Source organism: Anabas testudineus, chromosome 24 (genome assembly GCF_900324465.2).
Source record: "Anabas testudineus chromosome 24, fAnaTes1.2, whole genome shotgun sequence".
Taxonomy (NCBI): Eukaryota; Metazoa; Chordata; class Actinopteri; order Anabantiformes; family Anabantidae; genus Anabas; species Anabas testudineus.
Window position 1 is genome coordinate 11,083,864 of NC_046632.1, and position 18,557 is coordinate 11,102,420.

Consider the following 18,557-nt stretch of genomic DNA (forward strand, 5'->3'; position numbering starts at 1 on the left):
GAGAATTTCACTTACACAGTTATTGTATTATTATTCCAACATCCTGAATGTGGCTGTGTCTTTGTTGTGCTGCAAAATGCTAATCTTTGCTCAGTGTAGCAAGCAAACTGCATTTCACTGGAGCTTGACAGTCTAATGTGCTAAGTCACAGAGAGCTGGTTCTGAGCAGGATTAAAATACTTCGGAAAGGTTGCTCATAACTCATAAGTTCCACGTGACCACACTGGATCGTTACAGTAATTAAACCAAATCCGCCTTCACATTCTGTAGCCAATTTGTCACGTTAATATGAACAATACCATCGCGTTTCTTTTTGTTCCACTGAGGAATACAGTTAGTATCCTCCACTTTGTGTGTGCTGGTGTGTTCCTAACAAAAAAAAACCCTGAACTGTACAACAGAAACGCGTCTGACGGACTAATTAAAGCACCTCAGAGAGCCCACGGCACGCTGTCCCTAAGGAGTCCGAATACATACAGTAGGCCAAGATCCAATTAGGGTGCACTTCCACTTTGGAAGTTGCTGTTGTGTTACTGAAGAGTGTCTGGATCATAGATTATGTTCTTAAGGAGAAACTTATGCAGCATGAGAAAGTAATCTCTTTCGACACAACTATAAATTCTCTGTTTTTAAGCATTGTATCAACGATGCCTCGCTTGTTATCATGTTGTGATGAAGCAAAAAAAAAAAAAGTCCCTGAAAGGCAGGAACAAGTTGTGCCGAACTGAAGAAGTAGTTAAAGTTAGGAGACAAGCTATTTGAATTTGTTGTGGTCTGATAACTGCAATCTTAAGAGTTCAGACAATTTCCTGACAGCCTAAATGAGCCATGGAATCACTTGCGTGGGCACCTTTGATTTATACCAGCAACAGGCAACAGCACAGCCAAGCAAGGAAAATGTCTTTAATCAAACATCACACAATCTTTAGGAACAATTAATGCATGCAGTCACAAGTAAGTTAACGCTTAAATGGGTTTGATGGAGGGAAGTTAAAGGCAGAAAAGCTAATTACCTTTCATCATTCATTTGGAGTTTTCACTTAGAGCTCAGCATGCAAACGTGTAGTAATGACACAACCTCTCACTGCAGGATCGGTTCCTTTGAGAAATAATAATATCATGGCTGGATGACGCCGAGGAGCTGGCAGTAATGAGGCCTGGATTCCTAAAAGCAGGTGTGGATGTATAAGAAGCTGTTAAACGCAGGTCAAATGCACAAAATGCACTGAGATGAATTCTTATCAGGGTTTATGATTCAGTGAAGTGATTAATCTTTGTTACGTTTAAATATTTATTTTGTTGACCAATATTACAGCACCAGCAATCCAATAAACAGAGGAGACAGTACGCTTGAGAAAAAGCAGCAGGTGGATGTGTGGTTGTTATAAAAATTTTATTTAGAATAAAACAACGTAGCCATATTACACGTAGTGTGGTCAAACTATTTTACATACCTCAGGAGAAGCGACACAGTTCTGTCATGGTACACGTCAATCATGATCGGAATCATTGAAATCATCACCAACATTATCACCAGTCGACAGTCAGTGGAGGTTATAGTAGTGTTGTTCGGTCTCACAAGTTTTACAGGATAGCATATAGCACAACAACACAACGCAGTGAGGGACCAGTGCTAGAAGGCCAGTGGAAAAACCAACAACAGTTAAAGTAATACTCATCATAACAGGTGACTAGCTTCAGCAGGCCACAGACCCATTGTGGTACAGTGATAGTAACTCTTTTTTTTTTTTTTAACTTGGTTTCTCCTCGTTGCAGTGTACACCAATACAGTAAGCTAAAGCTTCGAATGCTAAACCAGGCTGTTCATGTTCTGTAAATGATCACAACTGTTTAAACAAGTTCACGAACCACAAAAACAAATCTGTGTCTATGAGTCTGAGGTAGCAAGGCAATCATGGCTTTCCTCTGATTTCTGAACATATATCTTTTTAAAAAAAAAACTATTCTACATGATAACAGTGGGCCTCTTACAAACCCAGATTCAGATCAGCTTTATATTTAATCTATATTTTCCAAAACTCTCTTTATACACGATCCCACTTTAACTCATCAGCTCCGCTCATTGTCTTCCATACGTGGAATGACAAACTGTATAGGCACAGTAGGGGTAAAGTTTACACTAACAAACTGATTTGACACAAAGTCTGCCGGCATATCGATGCTTTAAAGGGGAACTTGACATCAAGCATGCTACAAGACAGATCAGACGCTTTGTGAAGTGACAGTCTACAGCTTTTCAAATGATCCTCTCAGCCACTGAATATTAGTACTGGGGAAGTGTGCAAGCTCCCAAACTTGGAATAAAATATGTGGCTACTTTCATTGACAATATCAACCGGGGGCTGGAGGGTACAAAGCAGTGGAATGACAAACAATGTAACAGTTTGATTCCCAGTGACGACTGAACTAAACAAGAGCAAAACACAAATCCCAAATAACCCTCTGAAAAACAAAGAAAAAGCATATTTCACTATACGAAACCCCGTCTCCATATACACTCATCTGTGTGTCTAAACATATCACGGACAAATGTCGAACCAAGTTCAGATACAATCTACAGATCATAAAATGTACAGTTTGCATAGTACAAGACAAGGTGGTAAAAGTAGTTAAGTTGTCTGGTCCTGTGCGTCTTTGGGATTTAAAGTCGGGTCGCTTGTTGGTTTGGGAATGGTTCTGTCTCCTCCAACACTTCCTGCCCACTCACTCTCTCACACGTCATCCTCCGTGGAGACTATCTTCACATCACCTGCAAAACAGAGAACATGAAATAATCACTATCAACCGGACAATAAAAGTAACACGTATCAATTTCCAAGGGTACAGTTCAAGTAGACCCACTGAAAGTGCAGCAGGTGAACCGACCTCATTTCTCTTCACAAAGACATCAGAGGTTCAAACAAAGCAATCAGATTTAAAAGCTGGTAAATGGACTCCAGTGCCTCAAGCCAGTTATAGTCCATTAGGAGCTCGAAGAGGAGGCAAGGGAAGAGGTGGGTGTGGATGTTGCACAGCGGATTTAACAAAGAAGTCTTCTTAGAAATTCGAATAGGCCCTCAAACCTATTCAGCTTTACCTTTGCTTAAAACCAACGCCAAATACTGAACGTGCGAGGCTTGAGCACAATATGTGCATTCACCGCCACGAATGGATTCATAGTAAATAGACAGTTTAACTGGTGTGGAAAGGTATCAGCTGTGTGTAAAGAGATGGGCAGTTTAAAAAGACATTGAGGGAAAGAAGGGAACAGAGCAAAGGGAGAAGCACGAGAGAGGGATAAATAATTACAGCTGGAAGAGGTCAGTGGCAGCAGCTCTCACAACACCTCAGTCCCAAAATGCACATTGGTCTCAGACTGAGGGAATGAGAGGAGCCATTAATGGCACTCTCCAGAGATCCATTAGCCATCTCTTTCTCGCAAGCCCCCAAATGTGGAGGGATGAGGCAGGTGAAGGCTACATAGAGGGGACTGCTTTTGTGACAGCAGCTGTAATTACCTCTAAAATGCTGCTTTGCTCCAACTTTTCTTCACCTTTATCATCTACTAAAATACAGACCCCAAAGCACACACACAATGGAGGAGAAGGAAAGAAAACAAGAGCTTCTGTACACGGTGTGAACGCAGACTGACTTACAGTAGTGTTATCTAAAAGTGCTGACGTAGGAACTTTGTCTTACCTGTGGTCTTGCGGAGAGACTCGAGGCTGTGGAAGACAAAACAGGAGACAATAGAGTAACAGTTTAACACTTGGACTTCCCTGTTAATCTCTGCTTTTATATTTCTACGCTACATTATCAGCCTCTGGGTCCCTCCCACATATTCATCCACACTCTGCTCCGTGCTGCTTACTCCCTGTGCCTCGGAGCTGTGCAGTATCCAAATACTAATAACGCTTGCCGGAGCATCTGCCAGATTAGAATGGATTTTTAACTAAAACCCTCATAGGAGTTTTGACTCGAAAAATTCGAATGCAATTTAAAGTCAGTGAGCTCTAAATGGCTGTTTGAGGATTTTTATTTGTTTTTCTATTTGATTAACATCACCAGAGGTGGATATTCTTTCAGATTCACAGAGTAATGAGGATCTAAGGTTTATATCAAATAGCACATTAAAATGATTAACATGCCCCTCAAGGGTGTCTTTAAATCACGTCTATCTCAGAAAAAGCAATTTGTCAGAGTCACAACCACAATGTCACAATGCAGACGACCCCGCACGAGCCACGAGAGCACACTCTATATACCACTCTGCACTGAAATACAGGACAACAACATTTGAATTCATGACTACAGATAAGTGCGCAGCTGCTCGAGCTGCAATAATTTATATGTGACACTTCACATATAAAACACACAAACACACACACACACACAGAGCGCCCACAAACAAAGCCCAATGACAGTATGACTGTTGACAAAGAAGAAAAAAGAAAGAAGATGCAGAGCAGGAAGGAGAGACTGGGAAAGAAGAGGAGAGGAGGATTGACAAAATCAGATGAGAGGAAGTGAAGGAGACAAGAAAAGGCAAACGAAGAGACTAGTTACAATTGTAGATTATTTAGTTTGTATCACGAAAGTCCCATCATTTGTTAAACAGCCCTAAATGAGCAAACTTAATATAATGATAATAATTAATAATTAGAAATAATTAAATATAATTAAAAGATCACAGTAGATGAAAAAGAAAATAGGCATTTATTATAATAGGGGAATGGGTTCTAAAACTTTAATTTGTTTCCTAATTCATACATGACACATGACGTCCTATTTTTTTCTGCTGACCAGCGACCTTGTGGCAAAACACAAATCTGCTGGGTTGACACGACGGGAAAGAGGAGGAGGAAAAGTAGCGGGAAACTTACGACTGCATGCGGGGAAGGAGTTGTTAATCTGCTCCATTACATCTGCCAGGTCAGAGCTGCTGTTGTGGGAGTCCAGCAGCTCATCTGAACACACACACACACACACACACACACACACACACACACACACACACACACACACACACACACACACACACACACACACACAGAGAGAGAGACAGACACGCACAAAGAGGCTTAATTTCAGTTGGCACCACATTCACATTGAGCAACAGGTTTTCTTTTGCAAGCAAAACAGTGCAAGATCCTTTTCTGTGTTGTGAGCTTATTTCCAAACTTTCAGTAGCTGCTATCTGCTGCCAAGAGCTGTAAAATGTCGCTTCTGTCACAGAGACTTTGAAATTGAAGCACAGAACTCCATAAACCAGAATCCATTGTGTTGTGAGTGTTTGTGTTTGACTCTTCTTTTGAGCTCGACTGTCTCACCTGAGTTTTCAGTAAGTGGCCCTCGACCTTGCACGGTAGGAGAGGACACTCCATTCACCCTCGACTCCATATCCGGCTATGAGAGAGGCAGAGAGAAGAGAAAAAAAAAAACAACTCCATGATTGTAACATAATTATTCTGCTTGGCATCCGCTTGACAACTTCAAAATTAGCCGTGCTTCACAGCGGCAGGCAGAGACAAGGGAATACAAGAGGGCGGCACAATGAGGCTGTTGTCATGTGTACAAAAACAATTCTCATAAACAAGTCTCTGCCAATGTCGCAAATTGGGTTTAACATGCTACAGTATAAATCAAATTTAAAGACCTCGAAGAACATTTTTATAGATTTTTTGTTTTGTAACTAATGCCAACATGAATGACACGCAGCTAGGTAGATATAATAAATATTCCTATGTCTACAATCATACATAATACATGCTGTGTCCACACGTAAAGCAATAATATTAAAGTTTCTGCCTTTTCTATGCACAGGCTCCTGCCTGAGCACCTGTAGGGTGAGCCTCTCATTTGAAAACCCATTTCACCGGAGGCTAATGTGACTGACATTTAAGTGGCCACTACAGTGACTGTGAATACCGATGACTTGCAATAATCTAAAATGTTTTATTTTCTGTCTGTCTGTCTTCTGTGCGACACGCTAGCTGCAGAGAAGTTGTTAGTCTGTACTGTGGTGTCCCTGCTCTGCAGCCTCACCATGATATCAGCTACGGAGCTTCAGCTGACTTATCCAGCAGTAAAATGCCCCAAAGTGTTTTCGATATTACTGGAAAAGCAGTTTGAGGCAAAGGGAAGAATTTAGCCCACAGATTCAAAAATAAACTGATAACGTCTAATCGCATTGTTTCCATTTCTTGTGAAAAACAGGCACCATGAATAAACACCTCAGATTCAAGTTATAGGTGATAAGAAACAGGAAGGGAAGGAAAATGGAAAGGAGCTATTTGTTAAACACACAAAACGAGGGAACAATGACAGAACAATGCCCAGTTGCTTCAAAAACAAAACCATAACAAGACATTATCACTTAATCAATTGATTAGGCGTGAGGGTTTTTGTAACTTAAGTACTGTGGACAGTTAATCAATTTCTGAAAACATGCTCTATTGCTCTGATGCACAGAAGCGAACATTTAATGTCCACTGACATTTATGGCAGAAACCCACATTCCCTTTAGCTTTTCAACGGCAAGAAAACAAATCAATGTTGCCTCCCTCCCCTCCCGCGTCACCCTCTCTTCTCCTTCATCTCCTTGTGCCCCCAGCACTAGTAAAGGCTAACATCTTGGAAACGTCTCCTGAGCACAGCCAGTGTCTCAAGGCTCGTCTGAGAATAGCTAAGGTCAGGGTTTTGGTCAGCCTTCAGGAGTGTGAATTAAATGTGTGCCAGCAAGCTGGCTGGGTTTATTATTCTGCAGCTTGGCAGTAACGCAGCAGTTGATGGAAAGACATGTTGACATATCGTCAGGACTCCAGGGAGGGAAATGTCAAGCAACAGAAGTTCTTATGTTGTGTTGCACTGTTGTGTGTACGCAGGTAGTTGTGCATGCCATTATCTTTACATTGTTCGTCTTTTCGAATCAGCATCAGAATCACTTTACTTCCAGATGCGGTCACATCGGTGCAGAAAATTCTCAACAAGTCTCATGCTAAACGTAAGGCACACAGAAATACAGTGTCTAACATTCTGAGCCATCATACGGGACAAGAAATCAGGTCATTTACTGTACTGTAACGTACAGTAACACAGAACTGTACCTCAGTACTTCATATGTGTCACACGTTCATATTACAGATCTATTACTATGTTAACAACTATAACCCCACTATCTAAAAATGGAGAGCAGTCATCAATATAGTGAAGGCTGGCTGCTTTTTTTCTGTCAAAATGTTAATCTTCAACCACAAAAAAATCTGCAGAGTCACATCACTGCCTTCCTCCGGCCATATTTGTTGTGAGTTATTACTGTGCTTCCAGCTTCACAGCTAACAGAGAGCCAATACCTGCCCCAGTGTTTGCTCAGTGTGATTTGTCGGGATTGCTGTTTGTTTGGCTTGAGGGCTGCGCATTTCTCACTTGGCACAAACAATCCAACTTCAATGAGCAATTAGGCCTCGCATAAACAAATCTGGAAATTATTGACTGAGGAACTGAAGACAGTCACTGGACTCCTGGAGGGAATGGTAATGATGTGATTAGGATCTAATCTCAGTGTTCATGAGGAGGTTTTGTTACTCAAAAGGCAGAAACTAAGCATAGAAACTGAATGGGATTATCACATATGGATTAGGAACATAGTTATTGCAGTGGTTATTTGAGTGACATTGAAAGATTTTATTATTGAAAGCTAGAGTTTTTTACTTTTCTTATTTTACAAGTTGCACTGAAACAGCGGTGCCAGCTGGTCGGAGTTTGTGAGATGTGATTACTGCCCTGCTGCTCATCATAACAAGTCTAATGAACTATAAAAGTACTGTAATTTATGGAAGATGCTCTAAATCACACTTGTGTGCGTGTGTGTCTGCTAAAACGACACCAAAACGACCATTTGTTCTGCAAATCGTCTTCTCCTAGATTTCATTCAGTCCACTTGTCATCGAAAGAATACAATTTTTTTTTTTACTCCAGGAAATTACTGTTTTGAAAATATGATTTTATAAATATCTATGTCTTCTATCAGCCATGACCTGTTGCTTCTTCGGACAAAAATTGTGTCGTGCAGTGTCACCTGGTGCAGTAGCTGTCGGAGGCGGTGGAGCTGAGACTCAAGCTGTTTGTTGTGTTCCTCCAGGATGTGCATGCGGGCCTCCAGGCGACTCTTGTGTTGTCGTAGCAGCTTGGCCTCAGCTAGAAGATCAGCCTCATCAGGATGGGCAGCGGGGCCCTTCGACTCTGAGTGGCTTCCAGCAAGGGCCCCTCGCTGGCCATGCTGCTCTCTTAGCTGCTCATACTCTCTCTGGAGCGTCCTGGGAATTAAATATTAGAACATGTTTCTGCATGTTACATGTATATATTATTATGTTTGATATTCTAAAATTGTATTTTTTAATTTGCTTGGACTTGTTTGGTTTTGTTTGTTACATATGTCTGCCATGTGGCTGTTATATCACTGCTTACTATTATAATCACAGAAAGACTCCCAAAACAGAGCATTCAATAGCTTTTCCATGAACCCTCACAGTCGGGTGCTGCACAAAAATACCTCTGTGTTTACCTCTGCCTTCTCTGTGAAATCCTATTTTTAAGTGGATAGACAAACATAAAGGACCCCCTGCCAAATCTCACGCCTCAGTCCCTCTTCACCCACTCTCTCTCTCAGTGCTGAACCATAAGCTGCAGTGCCTTAGTTAAGTTGGCATTCACAAGTCCAGCAATAAAGTTCTCAATTTCCTCCATGCTCTCACAGTGAGATTGTGTATAGTATGAATATAATCAGTGTTAAGTCACTCCAGCTCAGCCACTGGCTGTGCAAAAGCATTGCTACAATAGACTGTAGAGTTATGTCCATTTCCTAATGGAGGACTTGGCGTGTCAGATACACTGGAGGGATGGATGTACTGTGCACCGGAGTGTGACAGTGTGCACATATAGCCAAGAGATGCCCTGTGAAAGAACAGTTAGTGCAGAAAAATAAGAAGAAATAACCTGACTCTCCACATTAACATAGGTCTTTTTAGCTATTTTTAGTAATGTCAACTTTGACAAGACTATCCTGGATCCTTTAGCAGAGTAACTTCTCCAGTACCTTTGTTCCTCCTCCAGACGAGCAATGATCCGCTCCAGCTCCCCTCGCTCCTCCCTTTCTACGGCCTGTAGGATCTGGGCAGGACTCTGGGGCTGACTGCAGGGGGAGCCCTCCCCTCCGAGCGTCTGACAGTACTGCAGTATCAAGGCATGCTCATCATCCCTGTGGAAAGAAATTAAGAGTTATGTAACAATGAGAAGTCCATACATCTTGTTTACAGCAGTCAGTTAAATTCACCTACGGGTCTGTTATTACTATATACTACCATAAAACAGAGTACCGCTCTACAAAGGCAGACATGGACATAAAAGGGTTAAAGGTTTGCAGGGTACTAATAGAAAGTCTGCCTTCATTTTATGCTGGATAAGGTTGTTAGGGACCAACATGGGTCTAATGTCATTAAGGGCCAAAATATAAGTTTTATAAAAATATAAAAACTAAATTTTGACCTTGAAGACAGAATAAATCTTGTGCATGTGCATCGTCTGATAATAAATTTATGGGGGCGGAAAATACCAGTTTACAAACAAAAACAGCAGATTCCAAACTGCTCATATAAAATACTGCAGTGGCTGCCATGACATATAAGATCTTTAGCTATTGTGCCATAAGCTCAACAATCCCTGGTGGAACACAGATGTGTCACTCTCTACTATCTGATAACTGGAATAAGGGCACTGTGAGGAGATGGAGGGAGCAGAGAAGAGAAAGAGCCTGGCAGAAAGATGGAAAGATAGGGAGGGAGGGAGAATTGGCACCTGGTTGTCTAGCTGTATGTGTGTATGTGTGTGTGTGTGTGTGTGTTCATGTCTTTCCGGTATGTGTTATCTCAGTGATCCAAAAAGGGAATGGCAACTCTTGCCAAAGCCCAGCCGTCACCTTCATACTGAAACACAACCTGAGCCTTGAAGACTAAAACCTGACAACCACATGCGCTCAAAAAACATGGCAGACTGTTATTTAAAAGTCTTTCCATTGCTAAAGTAAGTGTCATTTCCAGGGCCAGTTTGACAGCTTGAAACAGACTTTGACTGAGAACGTTTAGTGGTACGGTGGCTCCATGCATGAATTTCAATTCACTTAAAGCCAATACAAAAATAGAAAAGCAGCTTTCTTTCTGTAATGATAATATCCTGTAGCTCTGTGACATTATACATAATAGATAACACACTATTTATTATTTATACAGGTGCATCTCAATTAATTCAAATATCTTCAAATGTTGATTTATTTTACTAATTTAATTCAAAAAGTAAAACTTGTATATTATATAGATTCATTACATACAGAGTGATATATTTCTGATATATATTTATTTCTTTTACTTTTGATAATAATGATAACACCTAATGCAAAATCTCAGAAAATTAGAAAAGACTCATGGTATCACACTCTAATTAGCTTATTAACATCTGCGAAGGCTTCCTGAGCCTTTAAATGATCTCTCAGTCTGGTTAAGGAGGCTGCATAATCTTGGGGAAGACTGCTGACTTGTCCAGAGGTCATTGACACCCTCCACAAGGAGGGTAAGCCACAAAAGGTCATTGCTAAAGAAGCTGGCTTTTCACAGAGGGCTGTATGCAAACATATTATTAAAACGTTGAGTGGAAGGAAAAGGTGTGGCAGAAGAAAGTGCACATCGAGGAAATCGAGGCCCCAGAGTCTGGAGGAAAAATCGACAAGTAGCTCAAGGTCCAGTGTGAAGTTTCCTCTGTCAGTGATGATTTGGGGTTTTGTCATCCGCTGGTTTTGGTCTGCTGTGTTTTATCAACTCCAAAGTCAGCGCAGCTGTCTACCAGGAAATTCTAGAGCACTCCATGTTTCCCTCAGCCGACAAGCTTTATAGAGATGCTGATTTCATTTTGCAGGACTTGGCACCTGCCCACAGTGCCATAAGTACCAATACCTGGTTTAATGACCATGGAATCACTGTGCTTGAATGGCCAGCGAACTTGCCTGACCTAAACCCCCTAGAGAATCTATGGGGTATTGTCAGGAGGAAAATGAAAGACACCAAACCCAAGAATGCAGACGAGCTGAAGGGCGCTATCAAGGCAACCCCGGCTTTCCTAACACCTCAGCAGTGCCACATGCTGATCTCCTCCATGCAGGGCTGCATAGATACAGCAAATAAAGCAAAAGGAACTCCGGCCAAGTATTTAGTGCCTTTACTGTTCATGGACATTTCACCATTAAAAATCCTTTTTTAATTGATCTTATGTAACATTGTAATTTTCTGAGATAGTGACTTTTGGGATGTCATTAGCTGTGAGCCATCATCATCAAAACTAAAAGAAATAAATGGTTGGAATATATAACTCTGTGTGTAATGAATTTATATCATATACAAGATCACATTTTGAATTTAATTACTGAAATAAATTAACTTCTTTAAGATATTCTAATTTATTGAGATGCACCAGTAGTGTGGGATCCAACCGTGATAGTCATGAGGTTATAAACAATAACAGTACTCACAGCTCACTCAGTGGCATCCAGGCAGGTACTTTGAGCATTTTAAAACACAGTGATTTGCTATAAACTTTACTCACTCTTATCAGGGCCAGACCATAACTGAGTGCTTAATCCATGGCTATAATGAGTATGTTAATCTAATACGCTCTGGAGAGCAAGCCACCAACTGAAATGTCTCAAGTTTTGAACAAGACACCCTTGAATTGCACCACAGGAGACAATCAATGAGTATTCAGAAAATATTCAGAATGTCATTATCACCACATGCATAATAAGAGAGGTTAAGAATAGGAAGCCCTTTCTCTCTCAGAGATGACAGTATTAATGCTATTTTGTGACCAAGTACTGGGGTGAGCGGCTGGCTAATGAGAAAGTACACAGAATGAGGCTTTCACCTCTCCTCACATAAAAGGAACAATATGCCAAGCCAGTAGCCTCCCATGCTCGCGGAAGAGAGAAAGGGTTTTGTCAAGCAGCCTAAGCTCCTTGTGTGATTTGAAGTTTAGAGCGTTCTTTTCTTCTAAGAATGGGATTTGCGTCAAGTTCAACCTTTTCATGTATTTTTCTCAACTTAAAGGCACCAATGATAAAAGAGAAATAAACTTTCTAAATAGCGAGTGCAATTGTTTTTTTCTTATCTCCTGTTACCAGTAGCTCCTCTTCACCTTGTTCTGCAGTTTCTTCAAACCATTCTTCATGCAGTCATTACTTTTTTATGTAAATCTTATATATATAAACTTTCTAAAAAATAACAGAAAGCTAGCTGAGACAGGAAGTCACATTTCACAATGCCACTGTTGCAACATGCAGCAATATACACAACACCCACACTCACACACACACTCCTGAACTGTGGGTATGCTGTCACAATGTATGCTGGAGACAGGGATGATGAAGAAAGGCTTAGTTCCTCTAGAGAAAGTTGAAAATAGGTGGCAGTGTTGATGTCATGGAGTCAAGGGATGGCGGCCTTGCACAGACCCAACTGTGCCCAATTAGGCAGGTCGCTAGCAACAGGAAGTTACAGCAGGACCTTATGGCTGGCAGGGAAAGCCCAGACGACAGCAGAGGGTAATTATTACATGTTGAAATGGGGACTACAGGGGCACGACTGGCTGAAATACCACCCGCTCAGGTAGGGAAAGCAAAAAAGGAGTGAAAGGACTGGAAGTGCAGGCAGTGTGGTGGTGGAAAACAAAGGGATGCAGAGAAGAAAGAGATGATAGTGGTGGAGGGCATAGGTAATGAATGGTGAGGCTATTAGATCCAATGCATTGAGAATGAGTGTCGTGCTTGGTAAGGGTGAAAGAAGGACATGGCCACAGGACCTAAAGTCTTTATCCTGCAACAATAGTCTCCAGGTGTGATGCCTAGCTAACATATCACAAAGAAAGCAGCTCCTCTCAAGCTGAATAGCACTATCAGCTGCTTTGACTGAGCTCAGTGAGAAACCGCGAGAGATAACGACAGAGGGAAAGAGGATAAAGAGAAAAAAGAAAAAATTAGGAAAAAAAGAAGGGAGGATAGAAAGAAGAGCACAGGGTATATCTTTCATGCCTTCCCTCTGGAGAAATGTTAAAACCTCTCATCCCACAGAAGCTGCACATGTGGGGACTGATCACAGTGAAGTCCAGCAACTTCAATTGTTTGAGGTGTATCATTTATGATGCAGGGCTTCAAAAAAATATTCATTGTTTACCTCTGTGCTTAGTGTTTAATCTGAAGGTTGCCTGGGCCCAAAGGTAAAACATGATTAGACTACAACTAAAAGCGATGAAAAGAGAAGAACATAAGGAGGGGAGGACATGGTACGATGAAAAGAGGTTTAAAAGAAAAGAGCTAGAGAAATTAAAGGGAGAGGGACAGGAATAAAGAGCAGAATATGAAAGAAGAAGGGATAGCACTGGGGAAAGACTGGAAAGTGAGAGATAACCAAACAAAAAAGCCGGGCATGAAAGGGGGGAAACAGGGAGTCTCAGTCCTCTGTGACGTCCCAAGGCATTGATGACAACATTGTGTTTTTGCTCGAGGTCAGAGAACATAGGCAACACCAGCTTCCTAATTAAGGGTTCCCTTGTAGATAAAAAGCAATCCAGGACAAAGATGACACAAGCGCTGAAACCACTTGCATACAAAGACACACACACTCTTTATCTGTAGAGCTCACTCTCTCTTACTCACACTTACTAATTACTGATATCACTGCACAGCTGGCAGGGAGTCCAAATCTGTATTTGCAGGGTTTGAACGATCAGAAAATACAAGCCAAAAGCCAAACACACATGTAATTGATAAACTCAGTTATCCCTGTTACACTATGCATGTTTTCATAAGCTGAAATGCTGCCAAGAAGACTTCTTCTACTGTCCTGTCAAACACGTGGACCATGTCAGAGAGAGATGTGTGTGTGTGTGTGTGTGTGTGTCCTTGAGAACAACCAGATGGAGTGGAGTGATGTGCAAAGCAGTTTGGAACAAATCAGCTGTAGGCAAGAAAGAATAAATCTTACAAAAAGAAAAGAAAGACAATCACACACTCCAAAACAAAAGCATTAATAAGGAACAGGAAGGAGAGTTATTTCTTAGGCGAGAAGCTTGACAACACAATACAGAGCTTTATCTTTTGAGAAGCAATATGGCTGAGTGGGCTTTTCTACTCTAGTGGTATCTACTGTATAAAGCACAGCACTGCTATTTTTGCATGCAATTTCAAAACCTTCTTTAAAAGTAGGACTTGATGGACACATTAGTGTTTAAAAGGAAACAGCTACTGGCTGATTCTGGTCTTTTGAAAATACAAAAATGAAGTAAATGGCATTTTATTGCAGCACAGTAACATTTAACTGAATTTTTATGATGCAGGAGTTTCCCTGCAGAGATTAACCATAATGTTAAATTATTTTTTTGTAAATTAAGCTCACGGTAATGATGATGAAGTATCAGTTTTCAAGATTCAAGCATTATTTAGGCCTTAGTCAAAAAGAACCAACTTTTAGACAATGTCTGAGTCATGTGTCAGACCCCAATGTCTATTTAGAGGTTGATTATTCATTTAATTCATAATAATAACCAATTCTGGTTTTGCATTAAAAGGACATTAGATCCTGCTATGCTGTGTTTCATGCTGATAAGTACAAAGCTATTATTGTCAGAGAGGTGTACTGGATAGACGCTCTAGTTATAGTTATCTTTTTTGTTTGGCTTTCACATTTCCCCTGTGATGGGGGATTGTGCTCCTTTATCTTCACAGCTACATTATAGACATGTGCTGTTTTGCAGAGAAGCAGAATATGAATGTTAGAGAAATGACACTGATGAAAAAGTGAGTGAAAGCACAAGAGCTATGATTGTGTTCTAAATGTGCCCAAGCGGGTATTTTTTTCCTCTCTGCTGTTAAACCCATTAGCCTTCATCAAACCGTCGTCTTCCTCATCTCATTAGTGTTCCACACACTCCTACGAGCATCAGTGTTGTTTTGGAGCTGGCAAAAATAATGGTTTCTTTTCTTAAATAAGCCAGAGTACAAAGCACAAAAGAAAAAGTGAGGAGGTGTGGGGATAATGTGTTTATTCCGCATAAGAAAAAAAAAAAAAAAAACTGGGAGAGGAAAATAAATCCACCTCTGTTTCCACCTCCCTCCTGTTCACCAACATTTTTTGTAATTCAATTCATCTGTCCTTCTATTGATCAGTTGAAAGGAGAGAGTGCAGAGAAATCCAGCTTCAATCGAAACACCTTCTATTTCTAAAACCATGTTTCCAAGAGGCAAGGTCGGATGAAGGTGAAGAGCAGTGGTCCCCATGACACACACGTACATCAGCAGGAGGTTCAACCTGAACAATGAAACTGTTCCTACATTTCGTCTCCACTGAATACTCTCACAGGTTTTCACCATCTTCCCATGTGTCTTTCAACTGCTGGGCTGGAAATAGTCTTTTTTTATTGAGAGTTTCCGTTTTAGAAATCCTAAAACTTGTTTTCCTTCTATTCAAGCGGCATACTGGGGATCTCCCTGCTCTCCAGGTGTACACACTCATCTCTGAAAACACACTTGAGTAAGAAAGATGTTTTGCTTTCTGCTACTTCAAAATGTTGTGATAAAAATCTTGTGTATCGTCTCTGTATCCGTTTCGTTCTCATGCACAAATTCATTTCACACATGCATACACACGTTCCTAATTTCTAGATCTTCGATGGTGATCTATGGTTTAGGAAATCTGCAGATCTGTGTCTCATCAAAACAAGCTAACAGCACGAAAAGCAATTCCCCCCAAAGACAAGACACAGTGACACTGACGGTGTGTGTTTCTGTGCCCATGGAGTCAGAGGGTGTTTGAACCTCAAGAGCTCATTCCTGTGATTAAGATCTAGACTGGGAAGCTTTATCTTGAATGACCTGCTGAAGACACACACACACACACACACACACACTGAAACTCGTGCTCCTCATCACCCTTTCCCCTTTCTTTGTGATTCCTTCTTGCCATGTCCTCATCTCCTCTGATCAAAAACACTGTAAGTGGTCGTTATCAGAGATTCTGAAACCAATCACTCTCACTGCTCATTGCTGACACTCTAATCCATTACAATTCCAAAGTCCTGTCCTTCCCACTGCATTCAACCACATCCCACTGTCTGTTTTTCCCCTCACTCGACTATTTTCTCCACTCCTACAGCTTCTCTTATTTCTCTCAAAGTGACACTCTCTGTTGATGTGTTTTCAGGAATGTGGAAAGCCACCAGGTTATTTCTTTGGGTGGATTTAATACACTGAAGTGAGAGAAGGAATGTTGTTGTGTTTTTGACAGGCAAACAATACACTAGGGGCTGCCATGCCATTCTAATAAAACCACAATACCATGAATATAAACAGGAAATATTTCTGTCAAATTGGAACAAATCAGTGGTTGTTTCGTGAACCATCTGAAGTCAGTCAAATAAAAGACTGTATCATCTGTAAGATGATATGCATGTCAATGGGTCAGCTTGCATCAACTGGAAAACGACACAAACTTTGATGGAAACATGAAGCTGTGTAGTCCTGGAAAATGATGAAAGATTAGCAAATTGACAAATGGTGACTTACATGCTTCCTGTGGCTGAACTGCTGTCTGTGGGCAGAGAGCCGTTGGAGCGCTCCATCTGGGCCAACCTGACAAAGACACCGTCATCAGTGACTAAACTCAATTACAGTTAAAACACAAAACACAGAGATAGACAAAGACAGGGACTGTTTTTATAGAAGCATTTTAGGTCAGTTTAGGAAATCTTTAATTTGTTTTATAATATATTATCCTCAAATTATGCTTTAAATTGAACACTGGTCGAATCTGGGAGGTGGAAGTTCGGAAGAAAGTTCAATCTCACGGGTCATACCTCATCTCTTCCGACTCTCTACATTTCCATACATATCTATAAGCTGTGCAGTAATCTTAAGCATCTATATTGCAGTTAAAATTGGAAGTTACAAGGCTCATGTCTGTGTCATTGCTGATAAAACAATGAAGTTAGAAACACTGAGCGAAAGTTAATGGTGTGTGACCAATGGAAGGCCAGGCCAGACAGAGCAGCGCTGCATCAGAAGACCCTTCATGATTAAAGGGCTTTGTGTGGAAGGACACCCTGGGGTCTGAAACAAGTACCCCTTGTACACTTTAGTAAAGATAAGCTTGGTTAGAAATTCATTCAAGGGACAAGATGGGATTTGTGCAAGTGCGGTACTTGTGGATCTTAATATTCAAACTTATCTTAAATCAAACATGACAGGTTTTCAATCTCAGTGCAGCAGAATGTTATTTTAGTAACGATTAGCTTCAGCGCACACGCTGTGTACATGGGTGTGTTGATGTACACAGCAGGATCATTTGAGGTGGGTGGCTGGAAACAGCTATCGGGCAGATCTGTTGCCACTCTGATCTCAGCAGCAAATCCATAATGTCACCAGCCAAAGTGGTGGGTGGCTGCGTGTTTTCTGAGTTCATTCACTGAGCAGACTTTGATGTTTTTCTGACATTTAATGTATGCGAGCACCAGCTGTCACACCAAACGTGTTTATAATGTTGTTACTTGTACTCTCTCCGATCTTTGTGTACGCAGTACATTTGATTGTGGATATATTGAAAAGTTGAAGACAAACATTTGTTTGTTCAGTCCAGATATCGTTGATCGTGTTTCTGAGTGGCTGTGTTGTTATTTAAGACCGGAATCTGGAGAAAAACATATTTTTCCTCTCTTATTTTGTGTTAGCATGGTGTTTCAAAATTATACTTTCAGTACAAAAATGAAGGCTAAATGCATATGTTTGTCCCCATTTAATGGGGAACCTGCCATTTTATTTAATGACTTCCATTCCATCTTAGAAATGTTTTTACCTCAATAGAGCCAAAGCAGCTTCTGAAAGAAAAAGCTTTTATAGATATTAGCAGAAAACACTTTGTTTGTGTCCGATTCTGAACACTGTCAATTCAGATCAGATCTGTTTCATTGTGTAATGCGAATAAAAAGCAAAAGAAAAGAAAGTAATTTTCCACATCAAAAGCATTTTCTCAATATGGTGGACACGAACGAGTAATAAACATAATTAACAGTATTTATTTATTTAAAATTCAGCAACAAACACATTTAATTTAAGATATAGTGGGACATCAAGTCACACAAACTAGACTATGATACAAAGATCTACAACAAATATTCCTTAAAAATTGCATCCTGTGCTATTGAAAAGCGTTTTTTGTTTTCATTTACAGTGATTTCATTCTGCTCATTCACTCTTGTTAAATATGATTATTCTTACCTTCCAGGCAGCTTCTAAATCCCCATTGATTTAATGCTTACATCATCATTGAGCATTTAACCGGTTGTCATGTCTGCATTTATTGTTGTCAATATCAGATTGTTGTTGCATAGTAATGCATTTTACAGTAAATGCAAAGTGTATTTTCAATTAAAGGTTTAGTTATGTATAGTAAATATTAAAAAACCTGTAAAAA

The 18,557-nt window shown here is 40.6% G+C and overlaps 1 protein-coding gene across 7 annotated transcripts in view; it reads right to left on the reverse strand.

The window, feature by feature from the left end:
* Positions 1-1,374: 1,374 nt before the first annotated feature.
* The window catches only part of utrn (utrophin), a 144,692-nt gene continuing 127,509 nt past the window's right edge, over positions 1,375-18,557 (reverse strand). For 6 of the 7 annotated variants that reach the window (XM_026341032.1, XM_026341031.1, XM_026341034.1 and 3 more), the window contains 7 exons: positions 16,655-16,720; positions 9,095-9,256; positions 8,078-8,315; positions 5,331-5,406; positions 4,884-4,967; positions 3,700-3,725; positions 1,375-2,770 (listed from right to left, as the gene is read on the reverse strand). In XM_026341032.1, the coding sequence (XP_026196817.1) occupies positions 2,762-2,770; positions 3,700-3,725; positions 4,884-4,967; positions 5,331-5,406; positions 8,078-8,315; positions 9,095-9,256; positions 16,655-16,720 (661 nt within the window). In that variant the 3' untranslated portion in view covers positions 1,375-2,761. The remainder of the gene's footprint in view (positions 2,771-3,699; positions 3,726-4,883; positions 4,968-5,330; positions 5,407-8,077; positions 8,316-9,094; positions 9,257-16,654; positions 16,721-18,557) is intronic. The other variant, XM_026341036.1, reaches the window with a different exon arrangement.